This window comes from Apodemus sylvaticus, chromosome 22, assembly GCF_947179515.1.
Source record: "Apodemus sylvaticus chromosome 22, mApoSyl1.1, whole genome shotgun sequence".
NCBI lineage: Eukaryota > Metazoa > Chordata > Mammalia > Rodentia > Muridae > Apodemus > Apodemus sylvaticus.
This window is the reverse complement of record NC_067493.1, coordinates 19,252,772-19,276,211: the sequence shown is the minus strand read 5'-3', so window position 1 is coordinate 19,276,211 and position 23,440 is coordinate 19,252,772. Positions and strand designations below refer to the sequence as shown.

At 48.2% G+C, this 23,440-nt stretch overlaps 2 protein-coding genes and 1 pseudogene across 5 annotated transcripts in view; 1 reads left to right on the top strand and 2 right to left on the bottom strand.

Moving 5' to 3' along the window:
* The window catches only part of Arhgef18 (Rho/Rac guanine nucleotide exchange factor 18), a 159,356-nt gene that overhangs the window by 31,062 nt on the left and 104,854 nt on the right, over window positions 1–23,440 (bottom strand). The gene's annotated exons all lie outside the window — the stretch shown is intronic.
* Window positions 6,087–6,202, bottom strand: LOC127673441 (uncharacterized; annotated as a pseudogene).
* On the top strand, window positions 13,455–22,932 carry LOC127672578 (peroxisomal membrane protein 11C-like). 4 transcript variants are annotated; one of them, XM_052167810.1, is made up of 6 exons: window positions 13,455–13,546; window positions 15,106–15,294; window positions 16,492–16,670; window positions 19,945–20,007; window positions 20,870–21,017; window positions 22,870–22,932. In XM_052167810.1, the coding sequence occupies exons 1-6, from the start codon at window positions 13,487–13,489 to the stop codon at window positions 22,930–22,932; spliced, it is 702 nt and encodes a 233-aa protein (XP_052023770.1). In that variant the 5' UTR covers window positions 13,455–13,486. The 4 variants fall into 4 exon arrangements, with proteins under 4 accessions (XP_052023770.1, XP_052023767.1, XP_052023768.1 ...); XM_052167807.1 differs by lacking the exon at window positions 22,870–22,932 and having other exon boundaries at window positions 20,870–21,487; XM_052167808.1 differs by lacking the exons at window positions 13,455–13,546; window positions 22,870–22,932 and adding an exon at window positions 13,577–13,715 and having other exon boundaries at window positions 20,870–21,487.

The following is a 23,440-nucleotide window of genomic DNA, read 5'->3' as shown; positions in this document are numbered from 1 at the left end:
AGCTTAGATCCAGGTGTGTTGGTACATACCTTTAATCCCAGAACTGAGGAGACAGGGGCTTGCAGATCTCTGAGTTCAAGGCCACTCTACAGAGCAAGTTCCAGGACAGCTAAATTTAGTCAATGAGAGAGTTGGAGAACAGAAAGCTGGTGATGATGTAATAGAATAAGAGGGGGCGTATTCCAGCCCCAGCAAGCAGCAGAACTCAGCAGTTTCAGCCATATGGCTCTGGCTTTAAAATCAAGAGTAAAGGAATTACTGGGATACTTGATGCTGGTTAGCTGCAGCTAAGAAATTAGTGGTCATTAGGAAGAGGTGAAACCTTCTGGAAAGTGTTTTCTATGTGCACACAGAAGCTGTGTTCAGTTCAAAGACTTCCTATGGCAGCTGGTCTTGGTAATGTGTAAAAATCATGCAGGTGGGACTGGTTTTGAAGGTGTGAAGGATCATGGAGAGAAGCTGAGGTTTGGCACTGTGAGAGGTCAGAAAGGCTATTGGTGAAGGTACAGCCTCCATTGCAGTCGATGGCCTAGGACTGAATGGGTCATGCAAAGATGTTGAGGCTAGACATCATGAAGAGAGCCTATGAGAGGCTATTGGTGAAGCTCAGTTGCAGCAGAAGACCCCAGTGTAATGGAGATGCCAGTACCGTGGGATGATCACCAAGAACAGCAGCAGCACAGGAGTGGAGACGACCAGAGCCTAGAGTGCCACCAAGGGCAGAGCTGGAGAAGTGACACTAGCCCTTTGGAGGAGCGCAGAAGATCATGTGTGGATCCCAGACATTGGAACAAGAAGCTGTAAAGTCGAAGTTGCTTTGGAGACCTCACGATGTCAGAGATGCCAGAGCTGTGGGATACCTGCCCGAGGAAAGCTGCGAACAGGAAGTGGAACCAGCCCAAGAGAAAGAATTGTGTTGCAGTGAACTAAGCTGAAAGGAGTTGGACATCAGACATGGAGACGCAGAGTTTGGAGTTTGCCCAGCTGGTTTTTGGTCTTGCTCTGGACCAGTATTTCCTCACTATGACATTTGGAATGGTAATGTATATCCTGTGCAATAATATGTGAAGAGGTGTGCGATCTGCTTTTTTATTTTTATTTTATAGGGGATTATAGTTAAGTGATTGGTTGAATCTCAGAAGAGACATTGAACTTTAGACAGTGTTGAGACTGTGATAGACTATGGGGACTTGTGAAGTTGGACTAAATGTATTTTGCATTATTCTGTGGCTAGGTAGGGCTCCCAAGTAGTTTGAACATGCTTGGCCCAGGGAGTGACCTTGCTGGAGTAGGTGTGGTCTTATTGGAGGAAGTGTGGCCAGGGCTTTGAGACCTGCCTGCTAGCTGCCTAGAAGCCAGTCTGCTCCTGGCTGCCTTCCTATTAAAATGCAGAACTCTCAACTCCTTATCCAGCATCATGTTTGTGTGCATGCTGCCTGGCTGCCTGCCATTATAACAAACTAAACCTCTGAAACTGTCAGCCCCAATTACGGTATAAACGTATACCAAAGAAGGTATAAAGTATAACTCTTTATAGAAGTTACCTTGGTCATGGTATCCCTTGACAGCAATAAAACCCTGACTAAAACAGTAACCCTGACTAAGACAAGCTCTGCTTGCTGATTGCATATTCTATATAGCAGCTTCCCTTCAAAGTCATTCTTAACTGCAGAAAGAATTCAAGGCTAGACCGGACAGCATAAGATAGTATGTCAAAAAGAAACAGAAAAAAGCTGAAGATTGAATCATTCTGTGAGTTTGATTCCTAGCACTCGTGTTAGGTGGCTCTTAACGATCTCATCATTGGGATGGTAGAGACAGGGGGATCCCTGGGGCTCACTGATATCCTGCCTAGCTAAATCAATGAACTCCAAGCCCATGAGAGACATTGTCTCAAGGGAGGTGAAGGGCAATTGTGAGAATGACATCTGAGGTTGTTTTCTAGCTCTTACATGTGTGTGGACACACACACACTCATACACACAAGCCTGCTTTGTGATGGTGATCTACAAATTTAGAAAGTAGAGGCAAGAGAATGAGTGTGAGTTTGAGATCAGCTTGGACCAATGAATGAATGAATGAATGAATGAATGAAATAAGGGATCTTGCACTGCAGTCAGTAGTAGAGTGCTCGCCTACAATGCGTGGAGACCTGGTCTCCATCCTCTTTGAGGTACAGATCAATCATGGTGATACACCTACAATTCCAAGGTTAGAAGGTGATCACGTTGGAGTCCAGCCTAGTGTTGGCCTTTCTGCCTGGATGGGAAGGCATCATGGGAACTCAGGAACCACAAGCTCTGAAAGGAAGCTTCCTCAGCAGAGGTGTTGTATCTTCTAGGGGAGGCTCTCCCCACCTCAGGAGCTCAGGAGCTCAGGAGCCTCAGCCCTGCTTCTTCTCTTCACTGCTTCTTGTCTCCCAGTGAACATTTATTGGCGAGTCCAGGGTGTGGATAGAAGAAAGCAGGGGTGGCTGCCTGTGCTTCCCAGAGGGAGTAGACAGCAGCCAACAGAAAGAGTGCAGTGCTTGCCGAGGGCTTCTTCCAGGGTAGAACTTTCCGGGGTGAGGATTGGGAGGATTTCAAGTCCTGAGCTTGGGTAAGCTCAGGGATTGGTAAATTTTTTCTGTTCAGGGATTGGTGAATTTTTATACTCAGGAGTTGGTGGGTTTCTGTGAGAAGTTCAAAGATTGGGGACTTTTGTTCACCTAAAGCCCTAAAGCTAATTTTCACCTAAAATGAGCCCAATCTGCAGACGGTCCTGTTGAGGGGCCGGAGATGACCTTTGTAACTTACAGATTTTAGGAACGCCTTTATCAATTAGGGAGGTCTGGCTGAGGGGCGTGGCTACTTTCTTGCCATGAGGGTTTACAAAACTTACAAAGTACACAAAGACTGCAAAGTATACAAAGTTTATAAAGGGAGTCCCACATGAATATCAGACACCTAGGCTACATCCAACCTGTGTCTTAGGTTAAAGCTGCAGCTTGGTGGCTGTGTGTGTGTCTAGCATATGTGAGACCCTAGCTTCAGATTCTAGTACTACAAGGGTTCAGGGACAAGGACACAGCCCTACCTTACTGGGTTACTGAGTCTTGAACTTGCTTCCCGTCTGGTCCCTCTGATCCCGTGTGGCCCTGGTCATCCCAGGGGATGGTCTTCTGGTCCTTTCTAGAGGTTAACCCAAGATGGTCTGGCCCAGCTCATTGTGACCTCAAGAGTTCTCCCAGATAATGCTGTCACATAGGTGTCCCACTACCTCTTGGAGCAGCCTTGAGGACCTGGGATTGAATTGTGGCAGAGACTCAAGCATAGAAGTTGAGTTTTCAGAGCCTCAGTTTTTGATCTGGGAAATGGTATGGAGAATAGTGATGAATTTAGAAGAAGATGTGTATGTGGGGGTGGGTTGGGTGAGGATAATATTCTTAATGTTTTTCTGTTTATCTGTATCTTGATGCTGCACACAGGGACTGATGGCCTTGAGTCACTGGCCCCTTCTTGTCATGCTAGGGGTCACAGACTGCCAAAGAACCTTTTAAAAAAGAACGTTTAAAAGTACCATTTTGTGAGAATTAACTTAAACTGTTAATGGACACAACCTAGAATCACTTGAGAATAGAGTCTCTGAGAGGAGTTCTGTACATACAGTTGGCCTGTAGTCTGTACGAGATTGTCTTGAGTTCATTGGTGTGCACTAAGTCTACTGTGGGCGGCACCATTCCATAGGCAGGGGGTCTGAGATAATGTGTGGAGAAATCAGGGAGCAACTTGAGCACAGCTTGAGCACCCGCGCCTTTAATACTTGCATTGTCAACTGTGGATGTGACCTGAGTAGCCATTTGGAGTTCTTACCTTGCGTTCACAGTGGAACGCCACCTGGAATCATACCCTGCAATACACTCTTTCTCCCTTAACTTGCTTCTTTTTTTTCTTAAACAGTATTTAAACCACAGCAATATAAATGAAACTAGAACACATTTATTTGTAGACATGTGGGTGTGTGCATGTGTTCCTTGGTAGTCGGTGGATGTCAGGAAAAAATGTTTAGGTGTCAATTTTCTCCTTCTACCATTTTGGTCCTAGGGGGTAAATTGTATGTGTGTGGGGTCAGGGGGGATGTTTTTGTGCACTGTGTATTCAAATGCTGATTTTTGTACCCACAGATCTCACGGTGGTAGTCAGACCTTAGTATTGTCATTAATATGAAGCATTTCCTGGTTTTGTATCAGGAGTTTGTATCAAAATTTCTCAGTATTTTGTAAATTATTGCTCTTCACCATCTTCTGACTGGTTCAAATAAAGTCTTGAAAAGTCTGTAGTTGGGCAGGAGAGAAAAAGTTAGGACTTCCAAGTCCAGAGAGAGGGAGAGAGTTTCAGGTGGGACCTGGGGGGACATGGATAAAGAAGGAGGTGCCAAGACCAGAGACTAAGATGGCAGGTAGCGGGTCACGTGACTGGGAAGTAGGCCAGGCCTGCGTTGTTGGGTTAGGAAAGCTCAGAATCTGCCTAGCTATATTGCGTGAACCTTTTAATAAATATATAGGTCTCTGTGTCCTTATTGGGTAACAAGGAAGGCATAGAACCTCTCCTTACTTTAACAGCAAGTGCCTACACTCACTGAATGATCTTGCTGACCTAGCAATGATCAAGCACTCTACCAATTGAGAGCTACAGTTCAAGCACCCCTCAAGGTAGTTTTCTTCTTCTTCTTCTTCTTCTTCTTCTTCTTCTTCTTCTTCTTCTTCTTCTTCTTGAATTTGTGACATTATATAAATTCAAATTGAATGGAATGCATTATAACATTTTACTAGTCATTTTATTCTTTTACATTTCAAATGATATCCCCCTCCCATTTACACCTCCATAAACCCCCCATCCCACCCCACCAAAGCACCTTTTAAATGCATGTTACCCTATTACTTGGAAACATACCCTTGGTTAGGTAACTTCTGACTAACTTGATTTGTCCTTGTGTATGTGTGTGTGTATACATGTATGTGTGTGTGAGATGTGTATGTATGTGTGCTATGTGCATGTCTCAGGGTTTATATTGCTGTGAAGAGATACCATGACTAATGACAACATTTAATTGGGACTGGGTTACAGGTTCAGAGGTTCAGTCCATTATCATTATAGCAAGAAGCATGGCAGCCTCCAGGCAGACACGGCGCTGGAGAAGGAGCTGAGAGTTCCACTTCTGGATGCAACTCATATTGTTTTCCAAGCAACTAGCAGGAGGGTCTTAAAGCTCACCCCCCACAGTGACACACTCCTTTCAACAAGCCACACCTCCTAAGAGTGCCATTCCCTGGGACAAGCATTTTCTAACTTCCACAGGATATGGAAGTGTATGTGTATATGTATGCTGTGTGTGTTGGGGTAGAGCACTTGTTTTGTGTGAGTTTTGGGAGAGAGATGGAACTGTGGTCTTTCTGCCTGGGAAAAGCTCAGAGCTGGGTTACAAAGGTGCATTTTTTTTTTCCTTCCTATTTTCGTTGCTCTGGATGGAAATCAGGTCCTCCCCTGCTGTTGGCACGTGTTCTACTAGTAAAGCAGGCAGGCTGGTAATCACCTGCATCCTCAGCTCCATCAGCTCAGTGGAGGCAGCTGGAGTAGTCATCACAAGCTCCAGGCCATACTATCTTCACAGTAGTACCTTGTCTTTATTTTTTTTTAAAAGATTTATTTATTTAATGTATATGAGTACACTGTAGCTGTACAGATGGTTGTGAGCCTTCACGTGGTTGACCCCTCTCACTCTGGTTAACCTTGCTTGCCTAAGATTTATTTATTATTATAAATAAGTACACTGTAGCTATCTTCAGACACACCAGAAGAGGGCATCAGATCTCGTTAGGGATGGTTGTGAGATACCATGTGGTTGCTGGGATTTGAACTCAGGACCTTCAGAAGAGCAGTCAGTGATCTGTTTGTTTGTTTGTTTGTTTGTTTTTTGAGACAGGGTTTTTCTGTGTAGCTCTGGTTTTCCTGGAACTCACTCTGTAGACCAGGCTGGCCTCGAACTCAGAAATCTGCCTGCCTCTGCCTCCCAAATTCTGGGATCAAAGGCGTGCGCCACCGCCCGGCAAAAATATGGAACGCTTCTCGAATTTGCATGTCATCCTTGTCATCCTTGCGCAGGGGCCATGCTAATCTTCTCTGTACTGTTCCAATTTTAGTATATGTGCTGCCGAATTGAGCACGCCGTCAGTCTCTTAAACACTGAGCCCTCTCTCCAGCCTGCACATTGTCTTAAAAAAAATGATGAGGCCGGTGTGGTGGTGCACACCTTTAATCCCAGCACTTGGTTAGGCAGAGGCAGTCAGATCTCTGTGAGTTCAAGGCCAACCCTGAATCCTGAATATTGTCTGACCTCCACAGATGCCTCATGGCTTGCATTACTCCTCCCCCAAATAAATTTTGAAAAAGGGAATTTCATTGTATGTAAATTATACATCAATAATGGCAGTTAAGAACAGAACCGGGAGAAAGAGAGAGAGAGAGAGAGTGAGAGAGAGAGAGATTTATTAAAATCTGAAGTCCAGGCACATGCTTTGAATCCCAGAATTCAGGAAGCAGGAATAGGTGGCTCTCTGTGAGTTTGAGACCAGCCCTGTCTACATAGGGAGTTTCAGGCCAGCCAGAGAGCTATCTGCTGAGATCCTATCTAAAAAAGTAAAAGTTGAAATTATAACAAACACCAAAGCAGTTTGGATGGGTTCCTTCTCACAAAAGCAGTTCCAGCTGGTTGCTGGGAATGCAGGCTTTGGAGGGCAGATCATGGAGCAGGGCGAAGAACAGATCATCAGTAAGGTGCCGGCCTAGCATGCATGGAGCTCTGTGTTTCTTGAGTCTTGGAATCCCTTAAAGGAAGAGCTACAAGAATCAAAGCCATGGTGTACAGAGGATGCCAGTTACTGGCCGACTGGGATCAGAGACTTCTCTGAGGTGCTCAGCACTCACCACCACGGCTGGAGACCGACTTCAATCCCTGAGACAGAAGAAGGACAGATGCAACTCCTGACCTTGTCAGAAAGCCATTTGCACACTGGAGCAACCTGTGAGCTCACCCACAGCAAATGAAGGCAAAAAGAATGGTGGTCTGTCCCCTCGTTTGTGTTCAGCTGTGTGTGCTGCCTGTGTATAGAGACATGATAACAGAGCGGCCTTGTTTTGTCTTGCTCCTCCAAGGTCACAGAGTGGCCTTGTCTCCTGTGGGTGTTCTCTGTTGGGGAGGAGGACATTGGCTGGGGAACAGCAGTGACTGCAAGATCAGTGCCTGGCAATTCCAAGGTCAGCTAGGAAGACCAGGGCTTAAGTCATTTTCAGCAGTCAAATCAAGCTCAATGCTTCCCCATCTGCTAAGAGCATGGCTGGCCAATTGCAAAGCTGTGTTTCGTGGAGAATGGAGACGGGAGTGCTGCAGAGAGCCTGGAAAAACATCACGCAAACATGGGCCGTTGGGAAGAGCACATATTCAAGGGAGCTTGCGGGGTAGGGTTGTATTCACCTGGAATTTCATCATTTGTGAAATAGAGGCAGAAGGATTGTTGTAAGCTTGAGACCAGTCTGGGCTATATAGTGAATTTTGGGTCATCCAGAGGTACAGAGTAAAACCCTGTCTCAAACAAGTAAACCACCAAAATAATAATAATAATAATAAAAGAAAAAGAAAAAAGAAAGAAAGAAAAAAGAAAGACAGAAAAGAAAAAAAATTCCGAGTCACGTGTTGTACGTTATACACACTTGTCATCCTCGTGCTTGAGAAGTAGGAAGGAAATGATGATGTCTCAAAGGTGGCTCAAAGCCATCCTATGCTACATAACAAGTTGCAGTATCCCTGGACTCTGTAGCTGGGGAGGCGACTCGGTTGATAAAGGGTTGGGTATGCAAGCACAAGTATCCAAGTTCAATTCCCTGAACTTGATTTTTTTTTTTTTTTTTTTTTTGGTTTATTTGGATTTGGTCTTTTCGACACAGGGTTTCTCTGTATAGCCCTGGCTGTCCTGGAACTCACTCTGTAGACCAGGCTGGCCTCGAACTCAGAAATCTGCCTGCCTCTGCCTCCCAGAGTGCTGGGATTACAGGCATGTGCCACCACCGCCCGGGTTGAACTTGAATTTAAAAGCACTTTATAAAGGTGGCAGGCTTTAAAAGCATGCCACCTTTAAAAAGCAATCAAGGTGGCATGATTATAATTCCAGCACCAGGGGGACAGAGACAGATGGATCACTGGGACTTGATGACAAGCCAGCCTAGCCTAATTGGTGAGTTCCAGGCCAGGTGAGACCCGATCTCAAAAATGAAGGGGTAGACATTGCTGCCTGGGCCCTGCATGCATGCGCGCATGCGCATCCCCACCCACAGGTGCTCAGCCTGTGCAACAGAGTCGCTGTGTACGGAATACTCAGAAGGTGTGATCGGGGAGGCCCCTAAGAGGGAAACATTTAGGCAGGGTCCTGAGAATCATGTTTGCACGATGACATAGTCTACAGAGCAACACCCTGTTTCAAACATGAAAGAGGGAAATAAATAAAACATGGATAGGAGGTAAGGATGGGAGCCATCTAGGTATCCAGAGAAGGAGAGCGTTCCAGGCAGAGGGACAACTGTGCAAAGGCCCTGAGGCAGGAAGATGTCTCATCTGAAGAACAGGAGGAAAGAGATGCAGTTAGAGGCAGGGAAGGGAGGAGAGAGAGCAATAGAGGTTGAAATGGACAGGAGGTGTCTTTCAAAAAGGAATCAATTACTGAGGTAGGAAAATGCAATGTAGGGATCACTTCACATCAGAAAAGGAGAGGGGGGAGAGAGAAGAGAGGAGAGAGAGAGAGAGAGAGAGAGAGGATGCAAAGACACCGGTGAGGCTTCAGTCCTAGCACATTGTGGAAGGAGATGTAAAATAGCACAGTGCTATGGAAAACAGTTAGCCAATTCCTCAGAAAGTTAAATTTAGAGAGAATTTCTTTCTATTTTTTTTAAAAGATTTATTTATTATTATATGTAAGTACACTGTAGCTGTCTTCAGACACTCCAGAAGAGGGCATCGGATCCCATTACAGATGGTTGTGAGCCACCGTGTCGGGGCTGGGACTTGAACTCAGGACCTCTGGAAGAACAGTCAGTGCTCTTAACCACTGAGCCATCTCTCCAGCCCATAGAGAGAATTTCTTATGTACTGGATGGAGGCATCACCTGTCAATAAAAAGCTGATTGGCCAATGAGCTGAGGCAGGAAATAGGAGGTGGGAGTTCTGGCAGAAAGAGAGGGATTTTGGGATAGAGTGAGGTACAGGAGAGGATTTGCCCTGAACTCTGAGAAGACAGTCTCATGAACCTGAGGAAAGGTACCTAACTATCCATGTGGCAGGACTTAGAATCGAGAACAAATGAGATAATTGATAGGCTAGCAGAAACAAGCCAATGCTATTGGCCTAGGCATTTATTCCCATATAAGATGTCTCAGCGTCATTATTTCAGGGACCTTTGGCAGGGGTGGAAGAGCTCAGGGTTACAGACCAACATGGAGTGAGGAGGCTTGGCAAGGAAAGGTGTCTGCCGAAGACCTGAGCTTGGACCCAACTGACTCCTGAAAGCCAGCCTCCGACTACACACATGTTCAGTGGCACATTTAATGTACACGCACTCACATGTACATTACATAAAAAGTAAAATCAGTTTTTTAAAGTTAGAGTTTGGGGTGTAACTCGATGACAGTTTGTTTACCACGTGGAAGACCCTAGGCTGTACCCCCAGCAACTAACTCTCTCTCTCTCTCTTTCTCTCTCTCTCTCTCTCTCTCTCTCTCTCTCTCTCTCTCACACACACACACACACACAAACAGAGAAGCTGCCTCTGGTGGTGTACGTTTGTAGCCTCAGTGCTAGGGAATTAGAGACAGGAAGATCTCCGGAAACGGCCACCATGCTGAATTAGAGTGTTCTGGTGGGTAAGATGAGAGACTTGTCTCAAAATTAAGTGGAGAGCAATTGAGGAAGACACCTGAGGTTGATCTCTGGCCTTCATATGCTGATTTCCAGACACATACACAACGACCACCACCACTACTATCAATCACCACCCCATCGGAAAAAAATGAAGAAGAGAAAAATAATTACCTCACGAGTCAGTCATTCCATGCATGGGATTGTGTAGTGGTGTGAATAAACTTGGCCCGTGGGAAGCAGCACTATAAGGAAGTGAGGCCCTATTGGAGGAGGTGTGGCCTTGTTAGAGGAAATGTGTCACTGTGGAGGCGGGGCTTTGAGGTCTCATATATGTTCAAGTCTGGCCACTGTGATCCATATCCTTCTCCTCCTAGATGCTCTTGGATCGAGATGTAGAACTCTCAGCTCTTCCAGCACCACGTCTGTGTACACAATGCCATGCTTCCCACTACGGTGATAATGGACAGAAGCTCTGAAACTGTAACTTAGCTCCAATTAATGGATCCTTGTAAGAGTTGCCTTGGTCTTGTCCTTTCTCTGCAATGAAGCCCTTACTAAGACATACTGAAACCAGGGATTTGAATAAGTGCATATCCCGGAGCGTTCATAACATCTTTACTCCTAAGAGTCAAAAGGTGGACAGAGCCCAGATGACTGGATAATCACACTGTGGCTACCAAGTGGAATGTGACTCCCCTCCAGAAGAGATGGAATTATCATACATATCATGTTAATAAACCTAAAAAAGAGATTAGCAAAAGAGGCAGGTGTGTGTGTGTGTGTGTGTGTGTGTGTGTATTAGCTTTCCATTATTGTAACAAAATACAATTAACTTATTAGAGGGAATGAGTTATTTTAGTTTATGGTCTTAGGAGGCTCCAGCTATAATCTCTTGGCCCTATAGCTTGGGCTTGCGGGATTCAGTGCGTCATGGCCAGAGTTTCCATGATTTCCAGGAAGCAAAGTGAGATAGAAACGGGGCTGGATACCAATATTTCCTTCCAGGGCACATTCCCAATGATCTAATCTTCTTTCACTTCCTTCACCTTTAAAAAAAAGATTGATTTATTTTATTTATTATGAGTACAGTGTAGCTGTCTTCAGACACTCCAGATGAGGGCACTGCATTCCATTACAGATGGTTGTGAGCCACCATGTTCCTGGGACTAGAACTCAGGACCTCTGGAAGAGCAGTCAGTTCCCGTGACTACTGAACCACCTCTCCAGCCTGCTTCCTTCACCTTTAAAGCAGTGGTTCTCATCCAGGAGGTGGGGACTCCCACAGGGCTCCCGTTTCAGACATCCTGCATATCGGCTATTTACATTGTAATTTATAACAGTAGCAAAATTACACTTATGAAATAGCAAAGAAATAATGTTATGGTTGGGGTTACCACAGCATGAGGAGCTGTATTGAAGGGCTGCAGCATTGCATGGGCTGAGAACTACTCTTATAGAAACAAACAAGGGCTGAAGAGATAGCCAAGGAGTTAACTAAGCCCATATGTCTCCTCCAGAGGACCAAAGTTTGCTTGTCAGCTCCTACGTCACCAGGCAGCTCATAGCCGTCTGTAACACCATCACTGGGGATTATACACGTAGTCTGGAAAGCATATGTTCCTGTGAGCACACATCACGTGCACGCGTATACATCCATGCGCGCGCGCGCGCACACACACACACACACACACACACACACACAGCTGATAAGGAGAGGACACTGTCCAGACAGCTAGGCTGCCGACCAGCTGAGCAGGAAGCTCTAGTCTGTAGCTTTCCCAGTCATCCTCCAGTGGGGGTGGCTGTCCAGAGATTTCTGCATCTCCCTGCTCCTGTCAGAAACCTCAATACACTCACTGCCTCACCCCATTAGACTTGAGTGAAGTCATTCCTTTGCTGGATTCTGGCTGGGTCTTTCCTTTTCTAACTGAGCCATATCCCCAACCTGCTACTCAATCAGCTTTGCTACCTGACATTTATCTAGCCTTTATCCCCTACTCATAGCCGCCCTGAGAGATGAGACCTTGGCACTTTAAGAACACTGTTCTGGCTGGGCAGTAGTAGCTCATGACTTCAATCCCAGAATTTGGGAAGCAGAGGCAGGTCGGTCTCTGAGTTTGAGGCCAGCCTGGTCTACAGAGTGAGTTCTAGGATGGCCAGAGATATACAGAGAAACCCTCTCTCAAAAAAACCCCAAAGAATTCTGTTCTGGGGGCTGTGGCTGCGGCTCAGTAGGTAGAACATTAGCTTAGCAGCAGATAGCTCTGGTTCCCACACCGGCAGTGCATAGACTGGACTTGGTGGCACGCACCTGTCATGACAGCACTTCTGAGATGGAGGCAGGAGGATCAGGAGTTCAAAGTTGGTCTTAGCTACAAATTAATTCAGTTGGAGTCCAGCCTGGACTTCATTAGATCCTGTTTCAAAACAAATATTCACAATACTTGGGTCTTCCCATCTTCCTCCTCCAAACAAAACAAAACAAAACAAAACAAAATAAAACAAACAAAGCAAAACACTGGTGGCTAATGTGAATCCTCTTGGTGCCCTGTCCAGGTAGATATGGATCAAACACCTTTAAGGGATCAACTTTTGTCCTTGCTGGAAGGAAGACTGGAGGAGAACTTTTGAATATTTTGTAGTTGTTTTTACACACACACACACAGACACGTGTGCACACACCATACCGTAACTGGAGGTCAGAGAACGACTTGCCCAGAGTCGGGCTTACTTTAGACTATGCCAGTCCCAAAGATGGAGCTCATGTCTTCAGGTTTGGCCTACATGCCCCTCTACCCACTGTGCCATCCGGCTGGCCCAGAGCTCCCTATATAGATCTGGCTGGCCTCGATCTCACTGAGAACTTCTGCCCCCTGAATGCTGGGATTAAAGGCCCTCTGTCCTCTGCCAGGCTCATTGTTCTTCTAAAGGTGCCTTGTAGCCACGTGACAGCTAATGATGTCTTGGAGCCTTGCACCACACGTCTGTCATCCAGCACGTGGGAGACTGAATAAGGAGTGTGAGGTCAGTTTGAGTACGTGGTGCGATCACGGATAGTGTGAGCTACCTGAGATCCTCAAAAAAAAAAAATAAATAAAAAATAAAAAAATCGAATCACTCCTCAGCGAAAATGAAAATCAAGACGCCTTGTATGAGAGATTACACCAGCCACAGATGCTCAGAACAGACAAGCGGATAAAGCAGGCAGGTGAAGGAGAAATCCCTTTTGTCTGACACATGCTTTGGCTTGGATTTTCTTTTTCTGTGGGCGATGAATTAATTTTTGAAACATTTTGCTTATGAGTTGCCTAAGCATCCGTGGAGCAGATTGCAACAGGCTTAGAAGGTCATTCTGGGTGACCGTGGGCAGGGAGGACAGACGTGGCAGCAATGCTTTTACAAACTGGGTTCAGGTTAGCACGCCTAGCAAGGCACCAGCACTCAGACAAAGGGCGGGCGGTTGCGCCTGCGCGGACCTTCGGACCTTTCTGAAAGGAGTTTGGGAGTTTGACCCCGCCCCGGGTGACGTCACGATCGAGTTTCCATGGCTCTGCTGAACGGTCTGGCTTCCGCGCTGGAGTCCTACAGGGGTCGGGACCGCCTGGTGAGAGGAAGCCTGGGGCCGTGGCGAGCCGGAGTGACCTGGAGTTTGGTCAGGACTCAGAGATGAGGAAAACAGGCCAGAGAGGGGGTCCTAAAGGGACCGGTCCCGGCAGGCTGGTGTCTTACATGAGAACCTCCTCCCTCAGCCTCCCGAATTGCTGGGCTTACAGGTGTGTGCCATCACACACAGTTTGAAACTAATCATTTCTGACAAGCAAATGAAATAATAAAAGATGTGGGACTGTAGCCCACTGCTTTCTAGCATAGAGGAAACCTTAAGGTCCGTCCTCAGCACCGCGTGAAGCAGATACCTTGGCACAAGCCTGTGATCCCCACACTCATAATGGAAAGATCAATAGTTGAAGGCCAGCCTAGGTTACTTGATACCCTGTCTCAAAACGAAAGAAACAAAGATGCAAGGGTGCAGAGCCTGCTGAATTTCCGGCGGCGTTGTAAGTCTCTTAGTGAGTGGCCTCCTCTCTATAGTCTTCCAAGGAGATTGCTCTTTGGCCTCCTAGCCTGCTAAAGGCACCGCCTGGCCAGGAAGAGCCTTGTGCCCTGCCCTGGGCAGAGGAGAGCCCAGGAGGTGGGAAACAGCTTTGTTTTCTTTGACCCTGTCATTTCAAATATTGTTGAACAAACTAGTACTCTAATGGGACTCTCCATGACAACTCTTTTCCCCCTCTCCTTTGCTCCAGTCCCCTCCCCTCTCTTCCCCTCTTCTTTCTTTGTTAAAACAGGGCTTTGTCATTGTAGCTCAGGTTGCCTTAACTTACTTTGTAGCTCAGGCTGACCTGGAGCCTTCGGCCTCAGCTCCCCAAGCTCTGGCTGGGATGACAGGCTCGCCTCACCGCACCTGGCTCTGTGGCACCTTTTGAATTTTGATATCAAGCTCTCCTTTTCACCACTTCGGAGCCTGGGCTGCTGGCTCAGTCGGTAGAGTGCTTGTGCAGCATGCAGGAGGACTTGGTTTCAGGTCCCGGCACACCAGATGCTTGTGCACCTCTCATTCCAGAGTTTGGGAGTGGAAGCGGTAGCATTAGGACTTCTAATCATGACCACAGTCTGGTTAGCCTGGGCTACATGAGACCTCCTCTCAAATTAACAAATTACCATGAAGTTACACCTTGAAAAAAAAAAAAAGGAAGAGAGAAAGGTTTCAGTTTTAGCCAGGTTCATGCTTGTTATTTAACAGCGCTTCAGATGCTGAGGCAGGAGAATGACTGTGACTTGCTGCTATATGGTGAATGAGGTGAAAGTTGTCCCAGCCTCAGCAAATAAAAGAAACAAATAAAAGATATAAACCTTGCAGATTGGGTCAGGGAGTTTGTTGACTCTTACAACTTCCTGGTTTTATGAGACAGGGACTCAGTAGTCCAGGCTGGCCTTGAACTTGGGGGTGATCCTCCTGCCTCAGTCTCTCAAGTACTGAGAAGTATAGGCCTGAGCCGCCATCCCCAGCAACCCTTTCCAGGTTCTGTCCTAAAGGGCCCAGGGCTGGGTGTGGGGTGGGATTGCAGCTCAGCCATGACTGTGGTAACCACTCCTGGTCTCCCGCAGATCCGGACGCTGGGGTACGGCTGCCAGCTCATCGGTGGGATGCTAGTGGCACAATGTCCCACGAGGACCGAAGTGGGGAGGCGCTTGCTGGTGGTGTCAGCCCAGCTCAGCCACTGCAGGACTGTCCTGCGACTCTTTGATGACCTGGCCATGTTCGTCTACACTAAGCAGTACGGCCTGGGGACAGAGGTAATGGTTAATGGGGCGGTAGGGAGAGGGCAACAGAACTTCCCAAGAAACAGGAGCAGTGTCTTCCGTGGGTGTTCTGTGGGCTTGCTCCCACGAGCTTCCTACAGGGAGAGCTTACTATTTTTTTAAAAAGGCTTATTTATTTATTATATGTGAGTACACTGTACCTGCCTTCAGACACTACAGAAGAGAGGTGAGATATCATTACAGATGGTTGTGAGCCACCATGTGGTTGTTGGGATTTGAACTCACAACCTTTGGAAAAGCAGTCAGTGCTTTTAACTGCTGAGCCATCTCTCCAGCCCCAGATCTTACTATTTTTGACAGCATTGTCCACAGAACTATAGCCTTGTCTGTGCTACTCAAGCACTTTACTGCTGTGTCACACACACACACACACACACACACACACCCTTGGTGGGGGAGTCTAGGCGGGGCTCTGCTGCTGAGCCACACCTCCAACCTCAGTAGGTAGGAAAATGGCTTACTATACAGAATTGGTCACCTGAGTCTAGGTGGGCAGAGAAAACACTCCTGAAAGTAGTCCTTTGGACCCTTACACACACACACACACACACACACACACCTACACCTACACCATAGAGTTCAAGAGTATCCTATCGAGTAAATTAGAGACCAGCCTCAGATATATGAGACCCTGTCTTTAAAACAAAACTCCTGGGGCCAGACAGATAGCTCTGTGATTAAGAGTGCTTGTTGCATAATCATGAGGATCAGAATATAGTTCCCAGCCCCCATTTACAGCAGCTCACAAATGCCTCTACCTCCAGCTTCAAGGGATCCCGCGCCCTCTTCTGGCCCCAGCAGGTACTGCATGCATATGGGTGTGTTCATATGTGCCTAACAGGCACAACTAAGTAAAATAAGAATTAAGTAAGAGCAACAACAAACTTTGGTGCCAAGCCCAGTGCTCCTGCAGTTTTTGTGGGTGGTGTGAGGCTTGGGGCTTTCACAGCTCTTGAGGAGATTCTTGAGAGCCAGTGAGCTGTCCACTGAACATGAGCAGGGAAGCCAGGCCCAGCTCTTTTCTTGCACAGCTGTTAGCAGCGGACAGTACTGTCCAGGCACCAGGACACAGCCTGGGTCATGGGGAAGTCTTGTGGCGCCCAGAATGGGACCATCCTAAATGTGTAGGGGTCTGACTTGCAGGCCTGTCCCCACCTCTTGGTTTCGTAGGAGGAGGACGTCTTCATCCGATGGTTGTCTGTTCTGAGTAACGTGGCAGACCAACTGTACTATCCGTGTGAGCATATCGCCTGGGCCGCCGATGCCAAGGTCCTCCAGGTGGACGCTGCTCGGTGGTGGACACTGAGCACAGCCCTCTGGACTCTCTCTCTACTGCTTGGAGCTGTCAAGTAAGTGACATCTGCCAAAGGGGCCACCTGAGGTCCCCAAGTGATGTTCCCTCAGCTGAGGCCCAAAAGCTTTCAATCCTTCATGTACTGGAATTTCCTTCCTTATATTTATTATGTTTAATTTTTATGTTTGAATGTTCTGCCTGCATGTATGTATGTATGTATATATGTATGTATGTATGTATGTATGTATGTATGTATGGGCACCACGAGAGGCTGTCATATCCCTGGAACTGGAGTTACAGACGGTTGTGAGCTGCTGTGTGGGTGCTGGGAACTGAACCCAGGTCCTCTGCAAGAGCATCCAGGGTTCTCAGCTGCTGAGCCTTCTCTGCAGCCCCTCCCTCCCCTGCTGTTCCACCCTCTCATTTGTTTCTGCTAAGGAAACTGCTGTAAAGGTTGGCTACAAATAGGGTCATTTCAACAACACATCAGTTAGTCCACAGTCCTGGAGGTCAGAAGATGGTAATTAGTTCCATGGTGTAAAGTCCAGCTGGGGCAGGGCCGGGCCCTTCTGCAGGCTCCACGGTGTGTCACGTGTGTCTTTGTCCAACCAGCCCACATATCTTTGCTTGTGGCTCCCCCTCCTTCCAGGCTGGTACCTCAGAGTATCTGAGTGTGTCTCTGCTTCTGGTCCGCTGCTTCTCTCCTCCTCTCTCTCCGTCCTCACACTCCCTTCATTTAATTTTGAAAGCTTTTAAAGAAAGCTTTATTAGGTTGATGGTTTGGTGCCTATGAGTGCTTGAGCCTCCTCCAGAAGAGGACGTTGGGGCCTGTGGGGCTGGTTACCTGCAGTGTGAGCTGCCCGGCATGAATGCTGGGATCCGAATCCACCTTTGCAAGAGCAGCGCACTTGGTCCTAGCCAGTGAGGCCTTCCTTCTCCAGGCCCATTAAACATGATTTTATAGCTTATTTGTGTTTGTGTGTGAATGTGGTGGTGGGGAGCTGTGCTCCTGTGGGGGCAGGGCAGAGGGGACATGGAACTCTTGTTACTCTTGCCTTTTTTGAGGGCATGTCTTGACCTGATCCTGAAACGCTGGTTTGGCAGCCAGCAACCCTCAGCCTCAGTGGCTCTCCTGTCCCCGCTCCTCAACCCTCAGCCCTTGGACTACTGGAGTGTACAAGACCATGCCCAGCTTGCCATGTGGGTGTTGGGGTCAGAACTAAAGTCCTAATGGCTACAAGCAATGCTCTTTACCGTGGGGCCGTCTCCCTCGCTCCCATTGCGTTTATTAAGCCTGCGTGTGTGACTTTGTGTAGGCCAGAGGTCAAGCTGAGATGGCATTCCTCAGTCATTGTCCTCTAAGATCTGTTTTTTTATTATTTGATTCGGAATGTCTTTTAAAGAGTTGTGTGTGGGGCAGGTGTGCACTGTAGTGGACAATTCGGGGTTCAGAGGACAACTTAAAGGAGTTGGTCCTTTCCCTCAACCACTGGGGTTCCGGGGTTGGAACTCAGGTCCTTAGGATTCGTGGCAAGCACCTTTGGCTGCTGAGCCATCTTGCGGGCCCCTTACCTTCCTTCTTTCCTTCCTTCCTTCCTTCCTTCCTTCCTTCCTTCCTTCCTTCCTTCCTTCCTTTCTTCCTTTTTTTCTTTTCTCATTGGTCTGAGCCTTACCACCAACTTGGCTAAGTTGGTTGACCAATGAGCACCACGAGGTACCCTCAGTACTAATTTTGTTTTAAGGGTTATATCCCTAGCCCTTTTACTTAAAAAAAAACAACAACATTTTTTACCTCATTTATTTATCTGTGTGTACTCGCATGTGCCGTGCATGGTACACACGTGGAGGGCAGACAGTCCGTGGGAGCTAGTTCTTTCCCTTCACCATGTGGATCCTGCACATTAAACTTAGGGTACCATACTTGGCTGTAAATGCCTTTACCCTCTGAGCCCCCTTGCCAGATACTCGTTGTACTTACTATTTTGAGCCAGAACTTCATGAAGTATCCCAGACAGGCTTTGAATTTAGACCCTCCTGCTTCAGGCTCCCAAGAGGATGGGAGACTAGGCCCATGCTCTGCCAATTCATTTCCATCCTTTGGATGCATGCTTCTCTGACATGCTTAGACAATATCCCGATGTCCTTTCATGCATATGCTTTTCCTGATGACCACAGCTGACCTCCAAGGTCCCCTTAAGCTTGCTGTTTGCATCCCCATGAGTACTACTGACTGTCTCAGCACTCAGAGACTCTAGAGCAGATGTTTGTGCTGAGCTTTTAATGCACCCTGGGCCACTGCTTATGGTCCCCTGTCTGTCACTGGGCAGGTTCACATGACTCATGTTGGTGGGATCTAGATTATGTGATGGGTCTCTCCTGGGCTAGGAATGTGGTTCGGCATGCACGAGACCCTGGTATTCATCCTCAGAAATTGCATAAACCAAATGTGGTGGTACATGCCTGTCATCCCAGAACTCAGAAGAGCAGATCAGGAAGAGGCAAGGGGTCAGGGCAGGAATGCCAGGCAGAGAACCACATGGAAACCCTGCCTGCTGGCTCACTTACCAGCACTGTCACCTTCATAGTTTGGATCTGGAACCCTGCCCAGGGAGGAGAAGAGAATGAGGAAAGGGTTGTGACATCAGGAGACAGAGACTTGGGTACATGTATGGAAAAGTGGGGACTCTGGTGTATTTAGTGAGTTCTAGGAAAGCCAGGTTTACATAGTGAGATCCTGTCTCTAAAACAAAACCATCCAACCAATCACTACCTCTCCCAACAGGAGAGAACAGCTAAGTAATCATCTGTACTCAGACCCCCCTAGGAAACCTTTGCCATCTCCCTTGAACCTCATCCATTTGGGAAGCTTTGCCACGCCCACAGGGCTAAGGCATTGGAATCATTGACATGGCTACACCCCTGTCAAAAATACACATTTACTCTAGACTCCTCTCAGTCAGGACTTCCTTTGCTCTCTAGTCAGTAATGTGACCTCCACACTCCATATGCCCACAGGCTAATCTAATCCTTAATCAAGGCCTTCCTCTTGGATGCTTCTAGACTGAGTCAGTTGGACAATTAAAGCTAACTAGGACAGAACCCCAGGCTTTGTCCCACAAAGGGACAAGTCTTTGGAGGCACAGCTAGTCACTACCAGGAGGCTGCAAGCAGGACCACGGCTGGCCACACACAGACAGTGTCCAGTCTCATTGTTTCCTGGATTGAAGGCAGTAGTGGCTCTTGCTGCCTTAGCTGCTGTGGGGAGCTGCCCCCGCCCCTCCCAGCTTTCACATTGCTCTGACAGCATCCCCATGTCTCCTGTGTTGCAGGGCCCTGTGGACAATGTTGAAGATAAGACAGAAGCTGCGGGGCCCCACAGGCACCTTTGCAAGGTACCTTGTCCTACCCTTTCATGCCAGGTGTGCAGTGGTCACCTCTCTGACCTATGCCCTGCTGAGCTTTGCAGGGCTGATGTAGGAACTTCTTCCCTGGAGAGTTTTCCATGGTAGTTGAGGCCTACTGTGCCTCATAGGGCACCAGTGACAAACTGTGGTTTAATCAAATTGCAACTGTGGAAGCAAAGAGAGCCTGAGTGTAGGTGACCTCACACAGCTGTTATCATTGGAAAGTCTCACTCCAGCACGGGTGGCAGCTTCCTCATAGCTTCATAGTACCTCCGTGCAATTAGGGTAGAATTGCATACAGCAGGGCTGGGAGGTCAGGAGGAGGCGGCTAAAATGACCAAGGAAGGTTCAGTGACCCTCCTCACCTCCCCATAAATGATGGAAAGCCAGCAATCAACAGCCCTGATGGCTGTTAGGGTCAGGGGTAGATCACTACAAAAGGAGTGCTTGAGAGCATGTGTGTGTGTGTGTGTGTGAGAGAGAGAGAGAGAGAGAGAGAGAGAGAGAGAGAGAGAGAGAGAGAGAGAGAGAGATGCATGAGGTGTCTCTGTGTGATGTGTGTAATTGTGTTCGTGTGTTCACAGAGCATTGCTTTAGCCTCTGGGTGGGAAGTCCTGCTTTTCCCCAGTAGGGAATCAGCTTTGTTAGAATGAGGACTATAGGCTGAGCCTTCATGGCTGGCTCTCACGGCAGGGTGGGTGATGTGAAATTGAGACAAGTCACCACTATGCTGCATGCCCAAGGTTTCTGAGACGGTGTGGAACTGAGGCTGTGGCCCTTCCGTGTTAGCTTTTCTCTGGGGCTGTGGGCGGCAGGCAGTGAACGGCTCTCGTCTCTCTCTCTCCCACAGCCAGCTGCCCAGGAGCAAGCGGAGGGCCCTGGAGGCAAGGATCTGCCCAGAGGCTTTCACTCTGCTCAGCAACCTGGCTGACCTGGCAAACGCCGTGCACTGGCTGCCCCGAGGTGTCCTGTGGGCCGGCCGGTTCCCTCCTTGGCTGGTGGGCCTCATGGGGACCGTCTCCTCCATCCTCAGCATGTATCAAGCTGCCAGGGCTGGCAGACAGGCTGAGGCAGACAGCCCCTGACGAGGCCCTGGCCTGGCACTGGAGGACACTGGTGCTCGACTGATTCCCAGAGTGGGACCCCGTGGCCATGGCGGCACCCATGGCTGTGCACTCGCGCTGGCCCCTGGGTTGGGTGGGAAGAGATGAGCTCTTCTCGGGCCTGGCTAAGGTCTCTGGGAAAGCTGCTCCTTTGCGAAGAAGAAGGGCGCATGAGAACCTCAGCACTCCCAGAGCCAAGGCCAGGTCTGCCAAGTCCCAGAGGACATCCCAGGAGGACACTGCCAGAGCCCTCACCTGCTGGCCTGCCTACCGGTGAGTGGGAGAGACGTGCGCCTCAGGTCAGGCTTGGGCAAAGCTGGATATAGAAATGTCTATTAAATGTCTTGGTATGGTGCCAGTGTGTATATGAGGTGATTAGAGCAGTCCCACTTTGGTCTCCCCTCCTCTGGGCCTCCGTCACAAGGTTTGCTCTCACAGGCGCATTGAAAACGAGTGGGAACCCACTCATCTCTGGGCCACCCCTCAGCCTCCTGGCCTCTCAGTATCTGACTGACTTCTGCCCTTGGAGTCCAGGACTTCCTGCAGTTCTGAGGGAAACTGTAGGGTGCAGCCTCCAGGACGGCCACAGCTAAACGAAGGGCGCTCAGGGGCCGCAGAGTCCCCGTTTCAGCTGAGTCAGGCCATGGTGTCAGCGTCCCTGAAGAGGTAGGTAGATGGAGTCCTATGTCAAAGAGACCTTGGTAGGCTGGGCCTTTTCTTTTTAAACGAAGTGTTTATTACGTTTGTGTGTGTGTGTGTCTCGGCTCCCACCACCCACCGTCATCCTGGGGACTGAGCTCGGTTTGTTAGGCTAGGCTGCGGGTCCCCTCACTCATGGGGCCGGTTCACCCGTTCACAGGTGTGGTTTTTAATCCGAAAGTCAAGAATGTTTTTGAGACTCTGGGCCCAGCTTAGGAGACAGAGGCCTTTGAACTTTATATGATAACTACCTTTCGTTTGTGTTTTGAGACAGTCCCACTCAGGCAAGGCTGCTCCCAAGTACAGACATTTCTTTCCCTTCCCCTTCTCCCCCTTCCCTACCAACATTTGGTACTAGGGATGGATGACTCCCGTGTTCTGCTGTCAGGATACAATGCCCTCTAGGACCCTCCCATTTTGATGTTGGCCAAAGGCAAAGAAATTTTTTTCTTTAAAAAAAATAAGACAGGTGGTTGTGGACCACTGGGCTACTGGGGCAGAGGGCCCAGCAAAGCATTCCACCTTTTTGCTTGTGGGCACCTGTGCAGGGGTCATGGATAGGACAGGATCAGCTCCTATCTCTGGTGGTCCCACCTCCTCTAACTCTCAAGGCCATTAGGTAGGAGTCCTGGTATCTGTTCCTCACCTGAAGACCGTCCTTGAGACCCCCAGAGCAGTGGCTTAGAGTCAGGATGCCAGGAAGACAGGCTGGGCTTGAGGTCCAATCCTTGCATGGGAAGACCTTCAACATTAACCATGGCTGGTTCTGAATGGGGACGGAACTAAGATCTCATGTGTACAAGCCACATCCTCCATCAGGGAGTCCCCTTTATAGTTTATTTTTCTGTGTTTGAAACGAGGCCTTATTTGGTCAGGTTGCCTTGAATTTACTGTGTAGTCAAGGATGCTTGAAACTTGTTTTTGAGGCAGGGTCTCACTATGTAGCCTTGGCTGGCCTCAAACTCACAGAGGTCTGTCTGCCTCTGCTTCCTGATTGGTGGTACTAAAGGTGCATGCCGCCATACCCAACTAAACTTCTATTTTTCAGAAAAAGACTTACTTGTGTATGTACCACATGAATGCCTGGTGCCTATGGAAGTTGGGTCCCTAGAAGTGGAGTTAACATGATTCGAAACCACCACGGTAAACAAATCCAGGCCCAGTCTAAGGGCACCCAGTGCTCTTAAACACTGAATCACCTCTCCAGCCCCGAGACCTTAGACATAAATAAACAAACACAGTGCTTGTGAGTGCAGGTGTATGTAAAGGTCAGAGGACACACTTAGGGTCTCTTCATTGCTTACTGTGGTGTACATTATGCTAGGCGCCAGTCTCTCCTCTCTGCTTCCCATCTTATATGAGGATTGGGATTACAGATGCATTCTCCTCAATCTGGCTCCTAACCTGGCTTTGGCCCTCTCCTGGGCATGGCAAGCACTTAAGCACTGAGCCACGCCCCCCAGCCCCACCTCCTGACTGCAGAGATTGCAACTGTGTGCCTGCCTGCCAGACTGGAAACAGAGTGCGGGGCTCACGTAGCTTGCTGAGTGCTCCTCTGAGCCACACCCTTGGGTCTGCTGAGCACTGGCTCGCCTTCTACATTCATGTTCCTTGTCAAC